Source organism: Chionomys nivalis, chromosome 25 (assembly GCF_950005125.1).
Source record: "Chionomys nivalis chromosome 25, mChiNiv1.1, whole genome shotgun sequence".
Taxonomy (NCBI): domain Eukaryota; kingdom Metazoa; phylum Chordata; class Mammalia; order Rodentia; family Cricetidae; genus Chionomys; species Chionomys nivalis.
Genome location: NC_080110.1, coordinates 4,444,965 through 4,462,703, shown reverse-complemented (window position 1 = coordinate 4,462,703; position 17,739 = coordinate 4,444,965). Strand labels below are relative to the sequence as shown.

At 40.4% G+C, this 17,739-nt stretch overlaps 2 protein-coding genes across 2 annotated transcripts in view; one reads left to right on the top strand and one right to left on the bottom strand.

Moving 5' to 3' along the window:
- The window catches only part of Parpbp (PARP1 binding protein), a 36,080-nt gene extending 22,772 nt beyond the window's left edge, over positions 1 to 13,308 (top strand). Inside the window, exons 7-11 of the mRNA XM_057757583.1 lie at positions 3,960 to 4,140; positions 7,466 to 7,644; positions 8,934 to 9,015; positions 12,276 to 12,408; positions 12,800 to 13,308. Of these exons, the coding sequence (XP_057613566.1) occupies positions 3,960 to 4,140; positions 7,466 to 7,644; positions 8,934 to 9,015; positions 12,276 to 12,408; positions 12,800 to 13,128 (904 nt within the window). The 3' untranslated portion in view covers positions 13,129 to 13,308. The remainder of the gene's footprint in view (positions 1 to 3,959; positions 4,141 to 7,465; positions 7,645 to 8,933; positions 9,016 to 12,275; positions 12,409 to 12,799) is intronic.
- On the bottom strand, positions 13,292 to 14,574 carry Pmch (pro-melanin concentrating hormone). Its single transcript, XM_057757582.1, has 3 exons — positions 14,297 to 14,574; positions 13,765 to 13,963; positions 13,292 to 13,522 (listed from the first exon to the last, which is right to left on the bottom strand). Exons 1-3 carry the CDS (start codon positions 14,534 to 14,536, stop codon positions 13,473 to 13,475), a joined length of 489 nt encoding a protein of 162 aa, XP_057613565.1. The 5' UTR covers positions 14,537 to 14,574; the 3' UTR covers positions 13,292 to 13,472.
- Between the last annotated feature and the right edge of the window lie 3,165 nt (positions 14,575 to 17,739).

The following is a 17,739-nucleotide window of genomic DNA, read 5'->3' as shown; positions in this document are numbered from 1 at the left end:
GATGGGTACGCCATAGCATTGTTCAAATAAAGTAGCTGACTGCATTTCTGCACTTTGCCAGTAGGTGCCACCATAAAACGCATGCCACACCTTTACCTGAGAAGTGTCTCGGAAGCTTCAGCTTTTACAAAGTAGATTCTGTTGTTATAAGAATTTCACAATGCTGTATTTAGGCTTACTACACAACTTTTTAATGCATACCTGTGTTGTATATGGACTAAATATATGGCTACAGAATATTAATTTGGCCGGAAATTACTTGTCTTGTGTATGGTTCGTTATTTTTTTGTTTGAAAAGACTTCAGAAGTATTTTGATACTATTTATGTGTCTTAAATCATAATTTTAAGAATGTTAAAGCAAATAGTTTTCAAATTCTTGAATATATAATGGGAAAGCCTTATATTTTGTTTAGCAAAATGAAGAGTAATCAATTGCATAAAAGTATTTGTTCCTATTGTTGTTCAGTATTTTCTTCCTTCCATTTAATTTTTAGTTGTGCTTTTCATTACCAGCCTCCTTGTATCGAGTGTGATGGAGTTGGGAGCTACAGTTCAGTCCTTTTCTCTAGATTTTCCTTTTAATGTTTATCTAAATTAGCAAAACTGTATCTTTTGGGAATGACTCATTCATTCTTCCTTCCTCTTTTCCATTCAAGCTTCCTGTGTACTTTTAGTGTCATTCTCTGCTGTGGGGCACCGGTCTGCACCCTGTCACTTGTATTTTAAATAAACGCTGATTGGCCAGTAGCCAGGCAGGAAGTAGAGGTGGGGCAATGAGAATTCTGGGAACAGGGAAGTTTCAGTCTGCAGTCGCCACCCAAATGCAAAGGAAGCCAGACACAGAGCAAGTAAGATGTGACTGCCTCGCCGATAAAGGTACCAAACCATGTGGCAAACACAGACAAGAATTATGGGTTAATATAAGTTATAAGAGTTAATAAGAAGCCTGAGTTAATAGGCTAGTCAGTTTATGATTAATGTAGACCTCTGTATATTTCTTTGGGACTGAACGACTTTGGGACCTGTGGGGACAGAAACCTCTGGCAATAATACTCCTCCCCCCAAAAACCAGTGCATAGCTGGGTGGTCTGGAGCACTGGGTTAAAACTCGTGGAGCTTCTAGTTCTAAAAGCAATAGGTAGAATTAAGTTACAGTGTTGTCAGCTAGACTAGGAAGTCTAATGGTTGGCTTTGGTAGGGTGTGTATGAACTCACCATAGTAGCCGTGTTCAGAACGTTTGCTGATGGCCAGAATTAACCTTGGCAAGTAGTTAAAGCATATACATATTTTCCTAGATACAATCTGGCAATGATTTATACCATCTTGAGAATTCAGCAATTTTCTCTTATCGAATTAATGGGGGAAAACCAAATGATAACCTTTTCTTAGTATTATTTGAAATTTTTATTCTTATAATTTGCAACTGAGAAATTCTTTCATATTTTATTATCCTTTGAATCTCTATCAAAAATGTTTTTGATAGTTTATTTGTAGTTTCAATAAGCCTATGTAATTGACCTAGCTACTTCAATAAAAGGATAAATTTAAAAGCCACTTGAAAGATCATTATTAATAAAAAGGATTTTTATCAGGCTGGTAACCTAACTGAACATTTCCTAGTTGGCAGACACATTACTCATATTGGTCTATAAACCATGACTTCATATTCACCCTGAGTAAAGGATAGAATGGCTTAAGCACATGTATAATGTATTGTAAACATTTTTTTTGCAAATTAATGAAACTACCAGAGAAGCAGAAAGTACCAGTGTGCTAATTATGGATTAATTTGGGCTATATTTCACCCAATTTGTCTGTTCTTTTAATAGAAATATATTTAAAGTAACAGCTGAAAAGAAAGTTCTTATATAAGTCAAGGTATTCCTAGAATCAGCCTAGACTCTAGTCAGGGAAGGACGGCAGACAGATTCCCTGGAATGTCCCTTTCATTGACAAAATTAATAATAACAGATAACATTTTTCAGTACTTTTTAATGCTTTGAATGAATGGGCAAATGTGATTTAAAAAAAAAAAATACAGACCAAGGATCAGGTGAAGAAGAAAAGCCAGAGAGACAAGCCAAAGTGGAACAAGCTAAACAGAGTTCTTGGTGAACTGGATTCTATTCTGTGGGAGGGAAGGGTGAGTATAAGTGTGTGGTTGCGGGTGTGGACATGTGTGGAATCCAGTGATCAACCCCTTAGGAGCTGTCCGCATTGTGGCACCTGTGGTAGCACACTTGTGGTGTGCCCCAGGCATCTGCCTGTCTCCACCTTCCCAGACCTGTGGTTACTGGTACACTCCACTGCATCAGGCTTTTGATGTGAAAGCTGGGGATCCAAGTCAGGAACTCATGCTTGTGTGGCAAGCATTTTACCCAATGAGGACTCGCTCCAATCCAGAAATTCCCTTTGTAAAGCCACTAACGTCTACAGGACAGCTCAAACTGAGGTCTAATAGGAAGACATAATCACCCTCCAGGGATGATCCCCCAGCGTAAAGACGGAGAAGGACTGTGTACCCCGATGCAAGGGTTCCTATAGAAACCTAGTTGACTTGCAGGGTGGTGATGGCGGACACCTTTAGTTCCAGAACTCGGGAGGCAGAGGCAGGTGGATCTCTGTGTGTTCGAAGCTGAGTGTTTTGTTCTTGGAGTCTTCAGCTAGAACAGGGCTCCTTCGTTCAGCGGCATCCGTTCTCTCCCGCGTGTTCAGTGGAGACTGATAGTGAAGAGTGTAAATGGATTTCCCCTCTCAGAGCTGATGTGTGCACGAAATGCTTCCCACCTTGCTCTACATGGCAAGAAAGTAATTCAGTACAGAATGAAAAGTAGGATCAGGAGCGAGGGCCAGGCGGGATATGATTCCTACAATAGGAAACGTGGGAGAGGCCTGACTGGTGAGTTACGACTGGACTTTCCATTCTCTGGCTGCCTCCTGAGTTTCCTTTTCTGTTTGGATCAAATATTTACCGCATCAATCACATTTTCACATACTTGTTAGAATACCTGACTAAGATGTATGACCTGGTGATAAGGTGTTGAGGACAGAAACTTAAGTTCATAATTTCCTTTATGCTGCTACGGAAGAGAAGTGTAGTAGCATCCCCAAGGTAAGAGAGGCAGGTTTGCCATGGCTCCGCGTCACACCAGACACGTCTTCCAGGGCACACCCTTTCCCGGGATACCGCATGGCTTCAACAGAGAGGCCTCATACGCCGTTGGACACCACTGACTTCTTCAGAGCAGGCCACCCTGCTGTGTTTCTCACGCTGGGCCTGTGCCATACCGGGAGCAGCAGCGGCAGCCCAGATTCAGGCTCATGAGGAAACACTGACTTCAGGTTTTGAAAAAAAAAAAAACATTGGTCTATTGGCCCTAAGTCTAGTTTTTGGTTTTCTCAGATCATTACTGACTAACTTAATTTTCCCTTCTGTATATACTAGTGCTTCTTGCATGGTGGGTATTTCTTTCAGATCTGGCTTCTTTCCTCTTCTCGTCCTGGAAGACCATGTGATCTAGGACAAGGTATTTCATCTCTGTGAAAATGACTTCAATGGCAGCTTATTGAGTTGGTTTTAAGATTAAGGCAACATTCTAGACATTCACTGAGAGGTGACTGTTTTTCTTGTCTTAGTAGTGTGTAAAGTTGTATACTTTACATATTTCAGATAAGTAGAAATTCATCTGATCTGCATCAATTTCATACATAACTAAAATATTTTTTCCTCAGCTTTCAAATCAAGGAAGATGTAACTTGTGACATGCTGGGTTTTAGAAAGACTTGATTTTGTTGCTCATGGTTTTTTATCTTTCCCTCAAATGCTTTGCTATTTGATCTGTAAGGTCAGAGTTATATTCTTTGAAAGGTGTTAACACTGAAAAATAATTTTTCAAGCTTATAAGCTTACTGTCATTTACAAAGCTATCAGAAGCGCACTCTTCTTTCTATTCTCAGCCTGGCAGGGGGGCGGATATTATCCGTGCTAAAGATGCAGCTGATCAAAGGCCACAACAGTGGAGATCCTTTCTACAAAGCTGTAGAGGAAGTTGTTCGGGATTTGGATCTGAGGATTAAAAATATTATCAGTTCTCAAGAAGGCGTAGCCGTCAGCACCACCGGCATCAGTCCTGCAGCGGTAACGGATTTATTCTTCATTGTCCTTCTGTATAAAACCATGATCTCTTCTATTCATTGTGGAAATTGTTTGCCGCCGCTACTCAAGTCAGAAGAATGCATTTTCTGTGTTTTAAGATGATGCCATCAAATTTGATTTTCTCAATAGGATTATGTTCAACTTAGGTAAATCAAAACATCTTTAGAGCAAAGGTGTTTGTTGAAATAAGACGTTGGATAATCTCCAGTCTATCTTTTAGCACTGGATACTTAAGGTGCTTAGGGCTACTTTTCAATAATAATTTTTATAATATCATTATTTTTCTATTAACTTTGATGTAAAATAATAGTCTGGTTTTGACCGCAATGCTCATCTCTCTGCAGGACAGCAGCGGTCCTATTAGAACAGGTTTGTTATTCAGAAGTTTACTTTCCATACATAGAGCTATATAATTATTATTACTAACTACATTTCCAGTTGATTACAACTCAGTCTTCCACATACTCGGGAATCTTCTAATGACACAACATATACTCCTTCCTTGGCTTTCTTGCATAGTCAGTTTAATGGATCATTACTACAGAAATGAACTACTATGATTTTAAATGCAGAACGGAATTTTAGACTATTATGGTGGGTCTATCTTTTTTCTTTTTTCTCTTTTGTTTTTATTTGAGATGAAGTCTTTCTGTGTCGTCCAGGTTGGTTTGGAAGTCACGATGTAGCCCAGACTGGTCTCAAACTCCTATCGTAGCGTTCTGAATGCTGGAATTACAGTGTGAACCATTGTGCCTATCTACATTGTGGTATTTATTCGGTTAACAAAAGGCCCTTTTCATTAGGTGTTTTTGATTTTAGCCATTCTGACAGGTGTAAGATGATATCTCAAAGTTGTTTTGATTTGCATTTCTCTGATCGCTAAGGAGGTTGAGCATGACCTTAAGTATCTTTTGGCCATTTTAACTTCTTCTGTTGAGAATTCTCTGTTCAGTTCAGTGCCCCATTTTTTAATTGGGTTAATTATCCTTTTAAAGTCTAGTTTCTTGAGTTCTTTATATATTTTGGAGATCAGACCTTTGTCTGTTGCGGGGTTGGTGAAGATCTTCTCCCAGTCAGTAGGCTGTCCCATGGCAGGCCGTGCATGAAGAAATTCTTTTGCTTTTGCTGTTTATTCATTCTTTCATCCGTGGGCCTTGGGGGTCATTTTTATCTATTTTACCACAAAAATGCATGTTCTTAGATTTACTTCAAAGGCATCATGGGGAAGATTCTGGGATGCTACCCCAATTATTTCATGTGTATGCCAACATTTTGAGTAACTAGCTTGGCACAAAACCCAAGGGAGCTATCGCTGCAAGTGTAAGCCAGGAACCACTGCCATCTGAGATCACTCTGAGTGCCAGTTTCTCATCTGTAGGCAAACAAAATCCTGACGCAAACCACCTGTTCTCAGTCTTATGTTTTCCACTAAATCACCAACTTTGAAAACATCATCAAATAACACTCAGCGAGGGTACTATTAGCCTGTGGCTCTCTCTGATACCGAAGTAAACCATGTGGTCGGTACTAGGTGAGCATAGGCTCGGTGAAGGCACTATTAGCCTGTAGCCCTCTCTGATACTGATGTAAACCTGTGGTGAGTACTAGGTCAGCGTAGGCTCTTGGTTTTAGTTTGAGTGCAGCTGTGCATTACAGTTTGTCTGGTAGCCTTAGCTGACAGAGAGGGAGAGAGACAGAGAGAGAGAGACAAAGAGAGAGAGAGAGAGAAAGAGAGACAGAGAGAGAGAGAGAGAGAGAGAGAGAGAGAGAGAGAGAGGGAGAGAGAGAGAGGCCAAAGCCGTGTTGGTAAGTGCTGAGGCGACTGGCACAAGTTCACCGAAGCCCTGAAAGAATAGCTCTGATGTTTAGGCACAGTGTCCCTCACCTCAGTGGACAAGGCTCTGCCATTGCTCTTTGGCAAGTGAGAACATCTTGGGTGTGGGGAAGCTGAGTGTTTCTCAGAGCCCCGTACTACATGATTAGTAGGGTATTTCTAGCCTAACAAGAATCCCCGAGAGTTGATGTTCATGTGTCTCTGGTTGTGACACGGTACCATGCGTTGCCACCTCCTCCTGTATTCTCTAGTTACTCCTTTCCCGGCTCTCCCTTTTAATCTCTTTCAGCACTGTTTATTCAGACCATTTCATTTCAAAACTAATTTATTGTAATCTTTTAATTTGCTGTAGCTGTGTCCATATTTGACAAATTTTACCCTAAAATATATTTTACACACTGCTGTTGTTGATTTATAAAGTCTAAATAAGATTATTGTATTTACTTGCTTAATAAAGCAGACTGCCCTTTAACTTCCGTGCATGGACGAGTAGTTTCTTCACACTCCCTTGAACTCTTCCTTCTGACTGAGGTGCCTGGACCTGTTCTAGCTCCTTGTCTCCACAGCTCCTTCCTCTCTGTGAGCTGTCCTAGCCCCTGGTCTCCACAGCTCCTTCCTCTCTGTGAGCTGTCCTAGCCCCTGGTCTCCACAGCTCCTTCCTCTCTGTGAGCTGTCCTAGCCCCTGGTCTCTGCAGCTCCTTCCTCTCTGAGACTCCTCTTAGCTCCATTCTCTCCACAGCATTCTCACCATGATGAGTTGGGTGTTTCTACCACACTGTGCGTGTGTGTACTAGAAATATCACTGCACTCTAACGTAACATTTTACTGACTTATTTGTTTTATCAAGCAGGCCATGATTTCTCTGAAGGTAGTGCTTTTCACCTTAGAAACCTTAGTTTCTTAAAATAATGCTTAGAACATAGGGTAATCATGAATTTTCATTTGATTAAGCCTTTCGTTTTGCATTTTTGAGATAGGGTCTAATTATAACCCAGGCTGATCTTAAACTCACGTAACTGAAACTAGTCTCACGCTCAAGCTCTTGCCACGTCCCCATCCCCGTGCTGGGGAAATGGGTGTGCCCCACACCTGACTCTTGATCAGATCCTAAGTTCATGGAGGTTTGCTTTGGATTGCCAGAGCCCTGCCCTTTTGTACAAGAGAAAAAGCACACGATATTAAGAGATAAAGTCATGGGGTTGAGGCTAACCAGATAGCGATTAGATTTTTCTGTCTTATAAGCCTAATGTTATTCACATCAGAAACAAATGTCGTCCTTTGATGATATTCTTATATGTCTGAAAATTGATTATAGTGTGGTTTAAAGGAGAAATGTCTAGATAGCTTATATCTGCAGCTGATTTTCTGTGATTTCAGCAATAAAGAAAAATGACATTTGAAATTGAAATTCATGCCTGATTCACCTAGATGAGGTGATTATTGTGTATAATTTAAAATTAATTTTTGTTCTAGCCAAAATCTTTTGCCATAAACCATGACACTGCGTACTGCGGCAGAGATGCTGTGAAAATTTTGCTGGTTCTTTTAGATGAAGACGCGGCCAGTGCTCCAGCCGGAAACAGAGCAGAGCTTTTATATAACGACGAGAGTGCAGTGCCGCACAGCGGGCCTTCTTTTCTCACGCTCTTCAGGTGTGTGGTGTGGCAGCTGTACGTGTGTGTGTGTGTGTGTGTGTGCGCGTGTGTGTGTGTGTGTGTGCGCGTGTGTATGAACACATACCTTGCTGATTATCAGGAATTTATACCTGTGATAGGAAACTTGGAAGCAGCTGGACAATATGGAAAAAACAAACACAAGTTAAAGGGAGATTGGACATTTCACTGTAGCACAGTCATATTTATAATGTGGTACTTAAGAGTGTGACAGGTGATTTGGGTTCTAAGTGTTTTGCTGTGAAAATATTTGTTTTGGTATGCGTCAAGAACCTTGTTGAACCACAGTCCTTCAAGGGGTTCCTTTAATGGTGTCCTCACTGTCTAAGAGGAGAACTGAGACTTGAGAGAGATGTCATGAAATTCCCGAGAGAGCTCAGTTGACAAGTAGCCAAGGTTTCCTCTCGCAGCCTTGAAGTCTTTCTTTGTGGACCACTGTTCTGCTTAAGAGTAGGACGGACTGCACACCGTATTGACAGCAGAATCAGCATCTGTTGGCTCCTTGTGCATCGCGAAGGAAAGGATCCGCTAGGCGCGTGTTGGAGTCACTACAGCCCTTGATACTGCCTTGCTCTTGCTGCAGCAGCTGTAATAAAGACCATACATAGACTGCTACCATTGCTGTTAACCAACAGAAACCTAGTGTGGGGTGAGAAGCGGCAGATGCGGCGTAGGTGGGCTCTGTGAAGAACGCTGACAGTGTTGTTTTCCCTAGATGACCTCTCTGTAGTGCGCGTGCAGAGGGGTCGCCCTGTTGTCCCTTTCCCACCAGGTGCTTGTCCGCTCGTTGAGAGTTTCCTCCTCACTGTGATTGTCTCCTGGAATCTTTATCACGATTACAGCTTGTTTATGGGAGTAGAGAGAACACTAGTTTAAAAGCTACTCTGGTTTATGAGTGTCATAGTTCATTTTAGTTACTACCAAAAGATGTCTTAGACTGGGTGATTGATAAATAAATTCATTTCTTATAGTTCTGGAGCCTAAAAATTTAAGATCACAGTGTCAGCAGATTGACTGCCGTTTGTAGGCAGAGGCCTGTCTGTTCCTCATGAGTTGCACCTGCTCATGCTTCTTACTATGGTAGAAAATTTGAAAGGACAACAGTGGCCAAGCAGAGTCTCAAGCTCTTTTATAAGGACACTAGCCTGAACACCTTCTAAAGGCCTTCCCTCTTAATATTGTTTCATTGGCAATTAAATATCAATATAATTTTGAAAGGACAGAAACATTCAAGCTCTATTAATTTGTGTCTTTTTTTTCTTATATAGGTCTCCCACACAAGTAGATAATACATCAATTAAACCCCTCAGAGAGCGAATCCGTAAGTCAGTGCAAGCAGAAAAAGTTAAGGTATAATAACGTTTAATCATAAAATGGTAAATATTGTTTTATTTTGGAAGAAATAAATATACAAACCTGGGTTGGATATTGTAAATATGCAATTCACGTAACACAATAAGAAGGAAATGAGAAATACGCCACGACAATGACAGCTGGTGTAGAAAAGCATTGTTTTTACACAATCGTGACCTGTCTGTAGCTTTTTAATTTACTGGAGTAAATGAACGAAAGGCATAAGCAGTCGCAAATGTTACACCATTGTCTATGGCATGAGAGAGAGGAAAAGTAAGGGAGCTGTGCCCATCATGTAGGATAGAAACCCAATAAAGAGTAGTTTATTTTAAAAGATTTTTTTATAGGAAGAGAGTAAAGAAACTTCATATGTCACTTCACAAATAGAAAACTATCTGAGCTGGGTATCCTGGGCATCTCCATAATCCCGGCAGCCTTACACTCTGGTGTCTAAGGCAAGGAGGATCTCAAGTTCTAGGCCAGCCTGGGTGCATGGTGAGATCATGTCTTAAGCAAGCATACAGGCGGAAAACCCCTCAATGTAGTCTACTCCCTGCTAGTTTAGATACAACCATTCCAAGGTCAGGTAGAACTCTCATGCTCTTTGTATTTTGATATGCATTTCGTGGTTAGTCATTTTTTTCTCACCTGTACCTGGCCTTGTTACTGTAAGAACGTGTTACCTCGTAACTGTAGTGTTCTGAGTTGGATCTGTCACCGAGGCTTTGGAATTTCTCTCTGTGGTGCCTGAAGGCGGCCTCTAGCAGGAGACATGGTCACACTAGTTCTCGACAACATGGAGTGGGAATCAAAAGCTTTGCTTAGATTGTGTATTAAAAGTAAATGAAGTGATTTTATAAGAAAATTTCTGTTCTTGCTACACATGAAATTGAGAAAGGCATACTATCCTAAACAGCACAGTTACTCTTTTTATTGGTGTTTCCTATAGGTGATGCTCTAATGGGTACAGGTGACCTGTAGGTGCCACCACCCTCTGACCTACATTGTCTTACCATACTCTTTATAACTTGTTTGTCTGAGGAAGGGGATCAGAGAGTGTCACTATGTGGCCCAGGCTGGATGGAACACTATACTACCTCAGTCTACAGAATACTAATTAGAAGCGTACACCATTGCATTTACTCCTCGTTATAACTTTATAAACACGTTTCTAAGTCTTTGTGAGCAGTAGAAAGAGTTGCCAGAAATCCTGAGTGACAGGAAGACTTGTGGTGAGCTGACACAGCAGAAGGTGTGTTCCCGGGGACCACGGGTGCCCAGTGAGGGGAGTCTTGCCACCGTCAGCTCCCGGGGACCGCGGATGCCCAGTGAGGGGAGGCTTGTCACTCTCAGCTCCCGGGGACCGCGGGTGCCCAGTGAGGGGAGTCTTGCCACCGTCAGCTCCCGGGGACCGCGGATGCCCAGTGAGGGGAGTCTTGCCACCGTCAGCTCCCGGGGACCACGGGTGCCCAGTGAGGAGAGTCTTGCCACCGTCAGCTCCCGGGGACCACAGGTGCCCAGTGAGGAGGGAGTCTTGCCACCGTCAGCTCCCGGGGATCACGGGTGCCCAGTGAGGGGAGTCTTGCCACCGTCAGCTCCCGGGGATCACGGGTGCCCAGTGAGGAGGGAGTCTTGCCACCGTCAGCTCCCGGGGATCACGGGTGCCCAGTGAGGAGGGAGTCTTGCCACCGTCAGCTCCCGGGGACCGCAGATGCCCAGTGAGGGGAGGCTTGTCACTCTCAGCTCCCAGGGACCACAGGTGCCCAGTGAAGGGAGGCTTGTCACTCTTTTCTAGTTTCTGTCAAAAATAGCTTTCCACCCGTGTGCATTTTTACACCTTTTTTTTTTTTTTCAGCTTTTCACTTCTTTGTGATTAACAGGCTGTAGTTGTCTAGTTCTTCAGTGAAAAATATGGAACAAAATTTTTCTAATATGGAAATGGCTTTCATTAGTTTTAAAGATAATTTATTGATCAAAATGAAACTGGCTTTTATGAAGCAGCTGGAAAGGTGGCCATTCCCGTATCTTTCAAGCTATGGTCAGTTATTTTATTGCTGTCACCTTTGCAAACATCTGAGCGAATTAGAACACTAGTCCCTGGTTATAGGACATAGAATGTAATTACCAAATATAATATATAATTACATTTTAATCAGTAAATACTCTTAGTAATATCCAGCATAATGTAAATATAATTTGAAGTGTTAAAAGGCTGTGAGGTGACTTCTAATAGTTTGGGGAATTCTCTGCATCATCATCAATGGTTATGGACTAAGTGCGATTGATGATGTATCCGCATGTTCTGTATAGACTAGATACAGGAATACTGGAATGTACTCCTGCTCCTGGGATAGCTCAGCAGTCTCACTGTAGAATGCACTTCCAAACTGCGTGTTTTCCCGTCCTAGTTCATAGACCGACTTTCCTTCTTCCTTCCCCGCCTCGCCCTCCAGTGTCTCCGTACACGTGTGACCCAGGCTGACCTTCAGCTTCCGAGCCTCCTGCTTTAGTCTGTTAGAGTTAGGACTACAGCTGGATGTCGCCATATCTTCTCATTATTAACTTTATCTGTCTGATAACTTTTCTTCATTTATGAGAAAGTCGGGCTTTCATTTCTTATCTCTGAGGTTAAATGCAAGTGTGTATTGTGAAATTTTCACCATTAAAACTCTTTGTTAAGTCTCTCTAGAATGATACAGTTAAAAACTCTTTCTGGTTTCCCCAGATATTTATTTTAACTAAGAAATAATGTCTTCCCATGTTGTTTGTGCTCCCCTTGCTAAACATTTACTATTTCCGTCTCTTTTAACACCTCCATTCCCATTTTTGCCTTATTATTTCTCCTCCCACCAGGGTCTTTAATTGCATGTGCTACTTTTCTTTTGGAGTTTTTTTAAATACAATATAGAACTCCCATTTTTTATGGTTGTGTGTATGTATTCAGTTATCATAACATTCACTCCAAAGCCGCCCAAAGGAATGTATTACAAGACCTCTAGAATATAAAATTCAATTTTATAACTGTTATAAAAATATAAAACATATGGATAAAGCTAGATATTGCTACAAAGAACTAAGAGACTATCCATAGTAACAAGTGAGTTCCAAAACTGTAACAAAACTAGATAGAAGTTCCCAGTGAGTGCTATTATTTGTAAGAACCACCTTTATAGTATGCGTCAGTTACTAGGGAGCATGTCTGTAACTAAATGGAAAATAAGACAAAATATAATTGCATTTTTTCTTTGTGTTACCAGATGAGGCAGACATTAATTAGATCACAGTTTGCTTGTACTTATAAAGATGACTGGACGATGGGCAAGAATAGATGGAATGGTAATTTATCATCAAAGCCGTCTCATGCTCCGTGCTTGGAAAATGATGTTTCTGGTAATTAACCTTGTTTGAGTAATTAGTCAACCAATTATTTTCACAAATACTAAGAAATGTAAAGACTTGTTTTTAAGGCCTGTATTTGTTTAAGAAATCGAATCTAAGTACAAATTTATGGATAGGAATAGGATATGATTTAACCTAGCTAACTGGATTTAAAAAATAATTCATAGTATTTACCTGTTGTATTTTTACATAGATATTCATTGTTTGGGGTGAGATGTGGCATAGTAAAAAGACAATATAGTTATTTCTTGACATTTGATTGGGTGGGATTATTATATTATACATGTTTTTAGATGCGCTAGCCATTTTAATGATTATTTTATATGTGTCGTGGTTTGTAATACTAAGTATTATATGATTCCTTTCCCCTTGTCATTTTAAGGTGCCCTTTCCTCTGTTGGAAGAGAAAGAATTGAAACAAGTTCTGAAAGTGTGCATCAGGACAGAAGTAAAGAGGACAAAAAACCTAGGAAACCTACAGAAAATAAAATACCCAAAAGGAAGCAGGTGGATCGAGACAGTGACAGTGTCCCCTGTGATAATGGAAATGAACCGTACCAACATAAACTTGTTAAGTTCCCGAAAGTACCCAGTGACTCACACAGTAAGGCTGGTGGCAAACCAGCCCACGGAGCAAAAGGCAATAGGTGCACTGCCAAGGTCAAACTGATTCCTGGCCAGACCAAGTTAACTCAGTTTTTTAGGCTATGATTTTGTCGTCTGTGTGCTTTAGATTTGTGTATAGAAGACCATTCACCAAAGCCATGAGTTAACTTTTAAATATCACGATGTAAATTCTGATGCTTTATTATTTTGATAGATGTATGAGAGGCGCACATCTTAACTGCTGTCCAAAAATACCAGTAAGTCAGGATTATGCAGGAATTTCATAAAGTTTAATGCACAAGTCAAAGCATATCATGTAGGTTATTATGTCTTAACTATTTTAAAACAGACATTTAGGACAATACACAGGTCATATCAACACTAAGGGCTTTTCTCTCCCCTTGCAATGAATTGCGTTCTTCTGGACGGACGGCGTGGACCAGCAGGACTCAGACTTGCCAGCAGGGTCGGTAGACTCTCCCCAGCATACACCTGAGCACTGAGAGGAAACAAATGACGGCGCAATTAGCAGACAGAATGAAGGAAAGTTGTGGAGCTGTTTTAATAAATTCGGAATAAATCAAACCACAATTATGATTTTTAGGAATTTCCCATTTTGACAGGGTCACCTGAACCCGTGTTCCTACTACACTTTGATATGGTCAGATCCAAGTCAGTTAAGCTCAGACCGCTTTTTATAGAATTAAAATGTAGGAATTGAAGTTTTAAAAAGCTACTCACTGTCAAAATCTCTCCTTCCTATGGGAAATTTAGCTGAGTTTTCTTCATCCCCAATTTCTCTCTTTTCTTGTGTTGACTCAGAATTCTGAACTCCATTCTCAGCTGGAAAAGCTACTGATCCTTTCAGAGCGAGATAAGGTTTTATAGCCAGGTTCAGTGGCAGACCATGACTTAGGAGATTCTGTTTGGAGCCTGGGTTCTGTAAAGAGAAGGTTGGTTTGTGTTCCAGCTGTGGTCTTCAGCACAGACAAGCTAACGCACAGTTGCCCAGCTTGCTTGCAGATCAGTTCTAAGGTGCTCTACACTGTTTCTCCCTTCTAAAATATCCTCGATACAAGAAACACAGTTTTTGGATAGGATGGGGAGGTGCCTGGCATGTGTGAGATTGTACTAGTTATCTGAACGCACACTGTGAGTCTGTTGGCAGCCTTCCCGTTTATAAAATTAAAACACCAAGTTTACTTGTAGGTGATTTATGATATGAAAGTCATTTTCCTTCCTATTGTAATAAAATCAGACTGCACAGACTCACCTTTGCATTTTTGTTCTCATCGTCGCTCAGGAAGCTGCTGTCGTCGTTTTTATATTGTTCCAGAGAGGGAGCCACAACAGATCTTTCTGCGGCGTCTTCCTTCTGGAAGGCTTTCCCCATCCTAAATGTATTAAATACCATGTCGTCTTCTAAATTTCTTATGGACTTGGAAGCTGAAAGTAAAATACCTTGAGAAAACAAAGACACAATCAGCATTAATATGTAGGAAGAGAGACTCATTTTTGCCGTCCTTAGTTTGATGCTTGCCTAAAGCGAAGCAAGAATGTGTAAAATGAAAAATTTCGCACTCTGACAGTGGCTGATGCCCTGCCTTTATATGTTTTCTGCTTGAATAGAAAACACTTGAAGGACTTATCTTTTCATCATTTGGAAGTGACTCATTGCGGAGGGCCTAGCCTTTTGTAAAGCTGCTAATGCCTGATTGCTTGGGTTTTAGTGCCCTGTTGTTTATTTTGTGTGTGAATTTTCTCAGAATCTGATTAAGGCCTTTGATAGAAGGCTTTCTGTTGAGTAGATTATAGGCTCTCGAAAGTGGGTTGTTATTAAGGAAGACCACAGGACACCAGGCTCTTTTCATAAGACTGTTTCCTTCTTTGTGGTTTCCGATTAAGCTATTAAAACACAAGTTACTTCATTCACGGATGATAAGGATAAAGTTTTATGCTCTTTTAATCCTTCTTAAATAGAAGTTATCTCCAGAAAAGAGTTTTATTTTCTAAATACTTGATATGATCTTTTGTGATCTAAAGTACATACACTTGTCAGTATTAACAAAATAAACAAACGCAAAACCTCTTCACTTCATCCAAAACTCAGCTGTCTGGTGTTTCTTCTCAGTTCCAAGAGGACAATAAATATTTATTAGTGAATTTAGTAACTAAACGATAAAAAGTCTGTGAAAAAATATTGATGGCTTCCATAGAGATGAATTTTAGAAGTTTTACGCCTTTGCTTTGTTTCTTACTTATTGAGACTGGGTCTTGCATTGTAGCGCTGGCTAGATTTAAATCTATGGCAATCCTCCTGCCTCACCCTACCAAAGGCTGGGATTACAGGTAGGTACCATGCTACCACAGTGAGCATAGAAATTGTTTCTTTTAATCACACGTTTCAGACTTAATTTGTAAGATTTTAGTACATTCTCATGCAAGTCTTTGTGTGTGCGTGCGCACGTGTGTGTAGTCTCTAGGCCGTAGTATATGTCTGTGTTGGGTTTTAGAAATGCTTTCGTTTGCCGGGCGATGGTGGCGCACGCCTTTAATCCCAGCACTCGAGACGCAGAGGCAGGCGGATCTCTGTGAGTTCGAGACCAGCCCGGTCTACAAGAGCTAGTTCCAGGACAGGTTCCAAAGCCACAGAGAAACCCTATCTCGAAAAACCAAAAAATAAAAAATAAAAAATAAAAATAAAAGAAATGCTTTTGTTTAACAGGGCACAAGAACCTGTTGCCCGTGTTCGGCCGTGACAGTGCTTGCGTATCTCCTCACGCTTGGGGCTTTTCTCTCACCTGTTCTATGTGTCCTCCCCTCCTCCTGAGCTTGCATGTGCTGGCCACATGCTCTATCACTGAGCGGTATCTCCAGGGGGGCCTTGAACTCACTCTGGAGTTGAGGCAGGCCTTGAATTGTCAATCCTTCTTAGCATTCAGAGCTGCTAGAAGGGCTGCCCGACTTTGGCTGTCTTTTGCTAATTGATTATGAGCACCCTGTGTACACTATTCTGGACATTATTTGTTAGATATGCATGTTGGAAATATTTTTTTTGGTTTGGGTCTTGTTATTTCAACTTCTTTGAGGTGTGTTTTGGTGACCTCAACAGCTTAATATTAATATGTAAATTTTTCTTCATGTTTACTTATTCTTAATATGTGCTTTCTCAAGAAACTTTTTCTAACTCTGAGATTATTAATGTATTTCCATGTATTGTATTTATAAGCTTAAATATTTTTATTTTCACATTTGTCATTTATTAATTAATTCTAAATTATTTAGAATGTTGCAAATGGTAGTGTATTTAGGCTTTTGAGTTTCCGGTGTCTGCATGTTTCCTGGGCCGTTATGCATCCTCTTCCTGTTGATCTGCGGCTTACCTGTGCAGTGTGCCAGGCTTCCCGGAACGTGTGGGTCCTTTCTGAATTCTTCGCTCTGCTGTCACATCGACAGACTTATCAATTTATATTTTAATGTTGAAGTGGGTGAAGCCTCCCAGCCATTTCATCTGCTGTTGACTTTTGTGAAGCAGCTCCTTGGCTATTCTTGGACAATTCTTAGTTCCGAAGCACATGGATTTCTTACAGACTTTTTATGAAGACACACTAGCCCAAACCTCCAGCTAGTGTTGAAAGGGAGAACACAGACATCGCGTAGTAATCATTTTACAGAGCATAGTAACACTTTGCCCTTGAGCACGGCCAAGGTCTCTTGTGGACTGTCGAAAGCGTAGGAGATTCCCTTCTGTTTTTGCCTTACTGACATTTTTTTTTTTATCAGAAATTGCTGGTTTTTATTGAATGCTTAGTACTCTGTGTATTTTGGAAATGATCATATAATTTTTTTCTTTAGTCTTTAGTGGGCTAATAGATTTTCTCTAGTACTAAAATTTTCATGTGCTGGAAAACAAATTTTCATTTATATTCAACCTAGAAATATTTCATTTGGTTATTTTAAATTTGTTATCATGAGTGAGATCTGTAAGTTCTCTTTAATACTGAATTTGTCTGAGTTTGACATTAGATTGTAATAATTTCATAAAATGTAAGAAGGGAAAGTCTTTTCCTTTACTGTACACTATTTGGGTGTGGTTTTCCCATAGTGGAATTTAAAATTGTTTTTGTCCTGAAAAGCTAGAGGTATTCAACCTCTCTGTTCTTTGTTTTAAGAATTTACTATCTATGATGTGTGCAAAGTATATTTTATCAGGTAGACATAGTTAATGTTCAGTCACCCGGGGCTATTAAAATTATAATAGGTAAGTGTTTTCTGGGTGTTATATAAACAAAAATCTCTCCTCTCTTAGAAAGTGCTTATCTAGTTTTTGCTGCTGGCTTATTTGCTTTTAATCTTAATGCTGTTACTTGTGGCCTGCTTTGTTTTCCAGACCTAAAACCTGTTTGGAGGTGTGTGCATGATCCATAGAAGTGCTTATTAATACTAACCTTTCCTTCTGAGCTGCTGTTGGAGTATGATAATATTAATAATTATGTATTTTGTTTTAAGTTTCCACTGGCTGAATTGTTTTGGCTAGGTTTCCTCTAAGATTCGAGCCAAATCCAAACCATTCTGACAGTTTAAAAAATTAGTTAGTATTTTCCTTTATTTTGCTTAAACTGTTTTAGCCTCTGAGCAATATGAGGTTTTCTCATAACCATTTAATTACAGAGATAGTTTCCAGTTTTTAATGATAACTCTTTTTACATCAGTTAC

Coding starts and splice junctions, on each gene's coding strand:
- Pmch (XM_057757582.1), bottom strand. CDS start 14,536: ATGAGTCTCTCTTCCTACATATTAATGCTGATTGTGTCTTTGTTTTCT. Junction 13,964..14,296: donor ATGAGAACAAAAATGCAAAG/GTGAGTCTGTGC, acceptor TTCTCTTTACAG/AACCCAGGCTCCAAACAGAA. Junction 13,523..13,764: donor AGGAAGGAGAGATTTTGACA/GTGAGTAGCTTT, acceptor GTTTCCTCTCAG/TGCTCAGGTGTATGCTGGGG.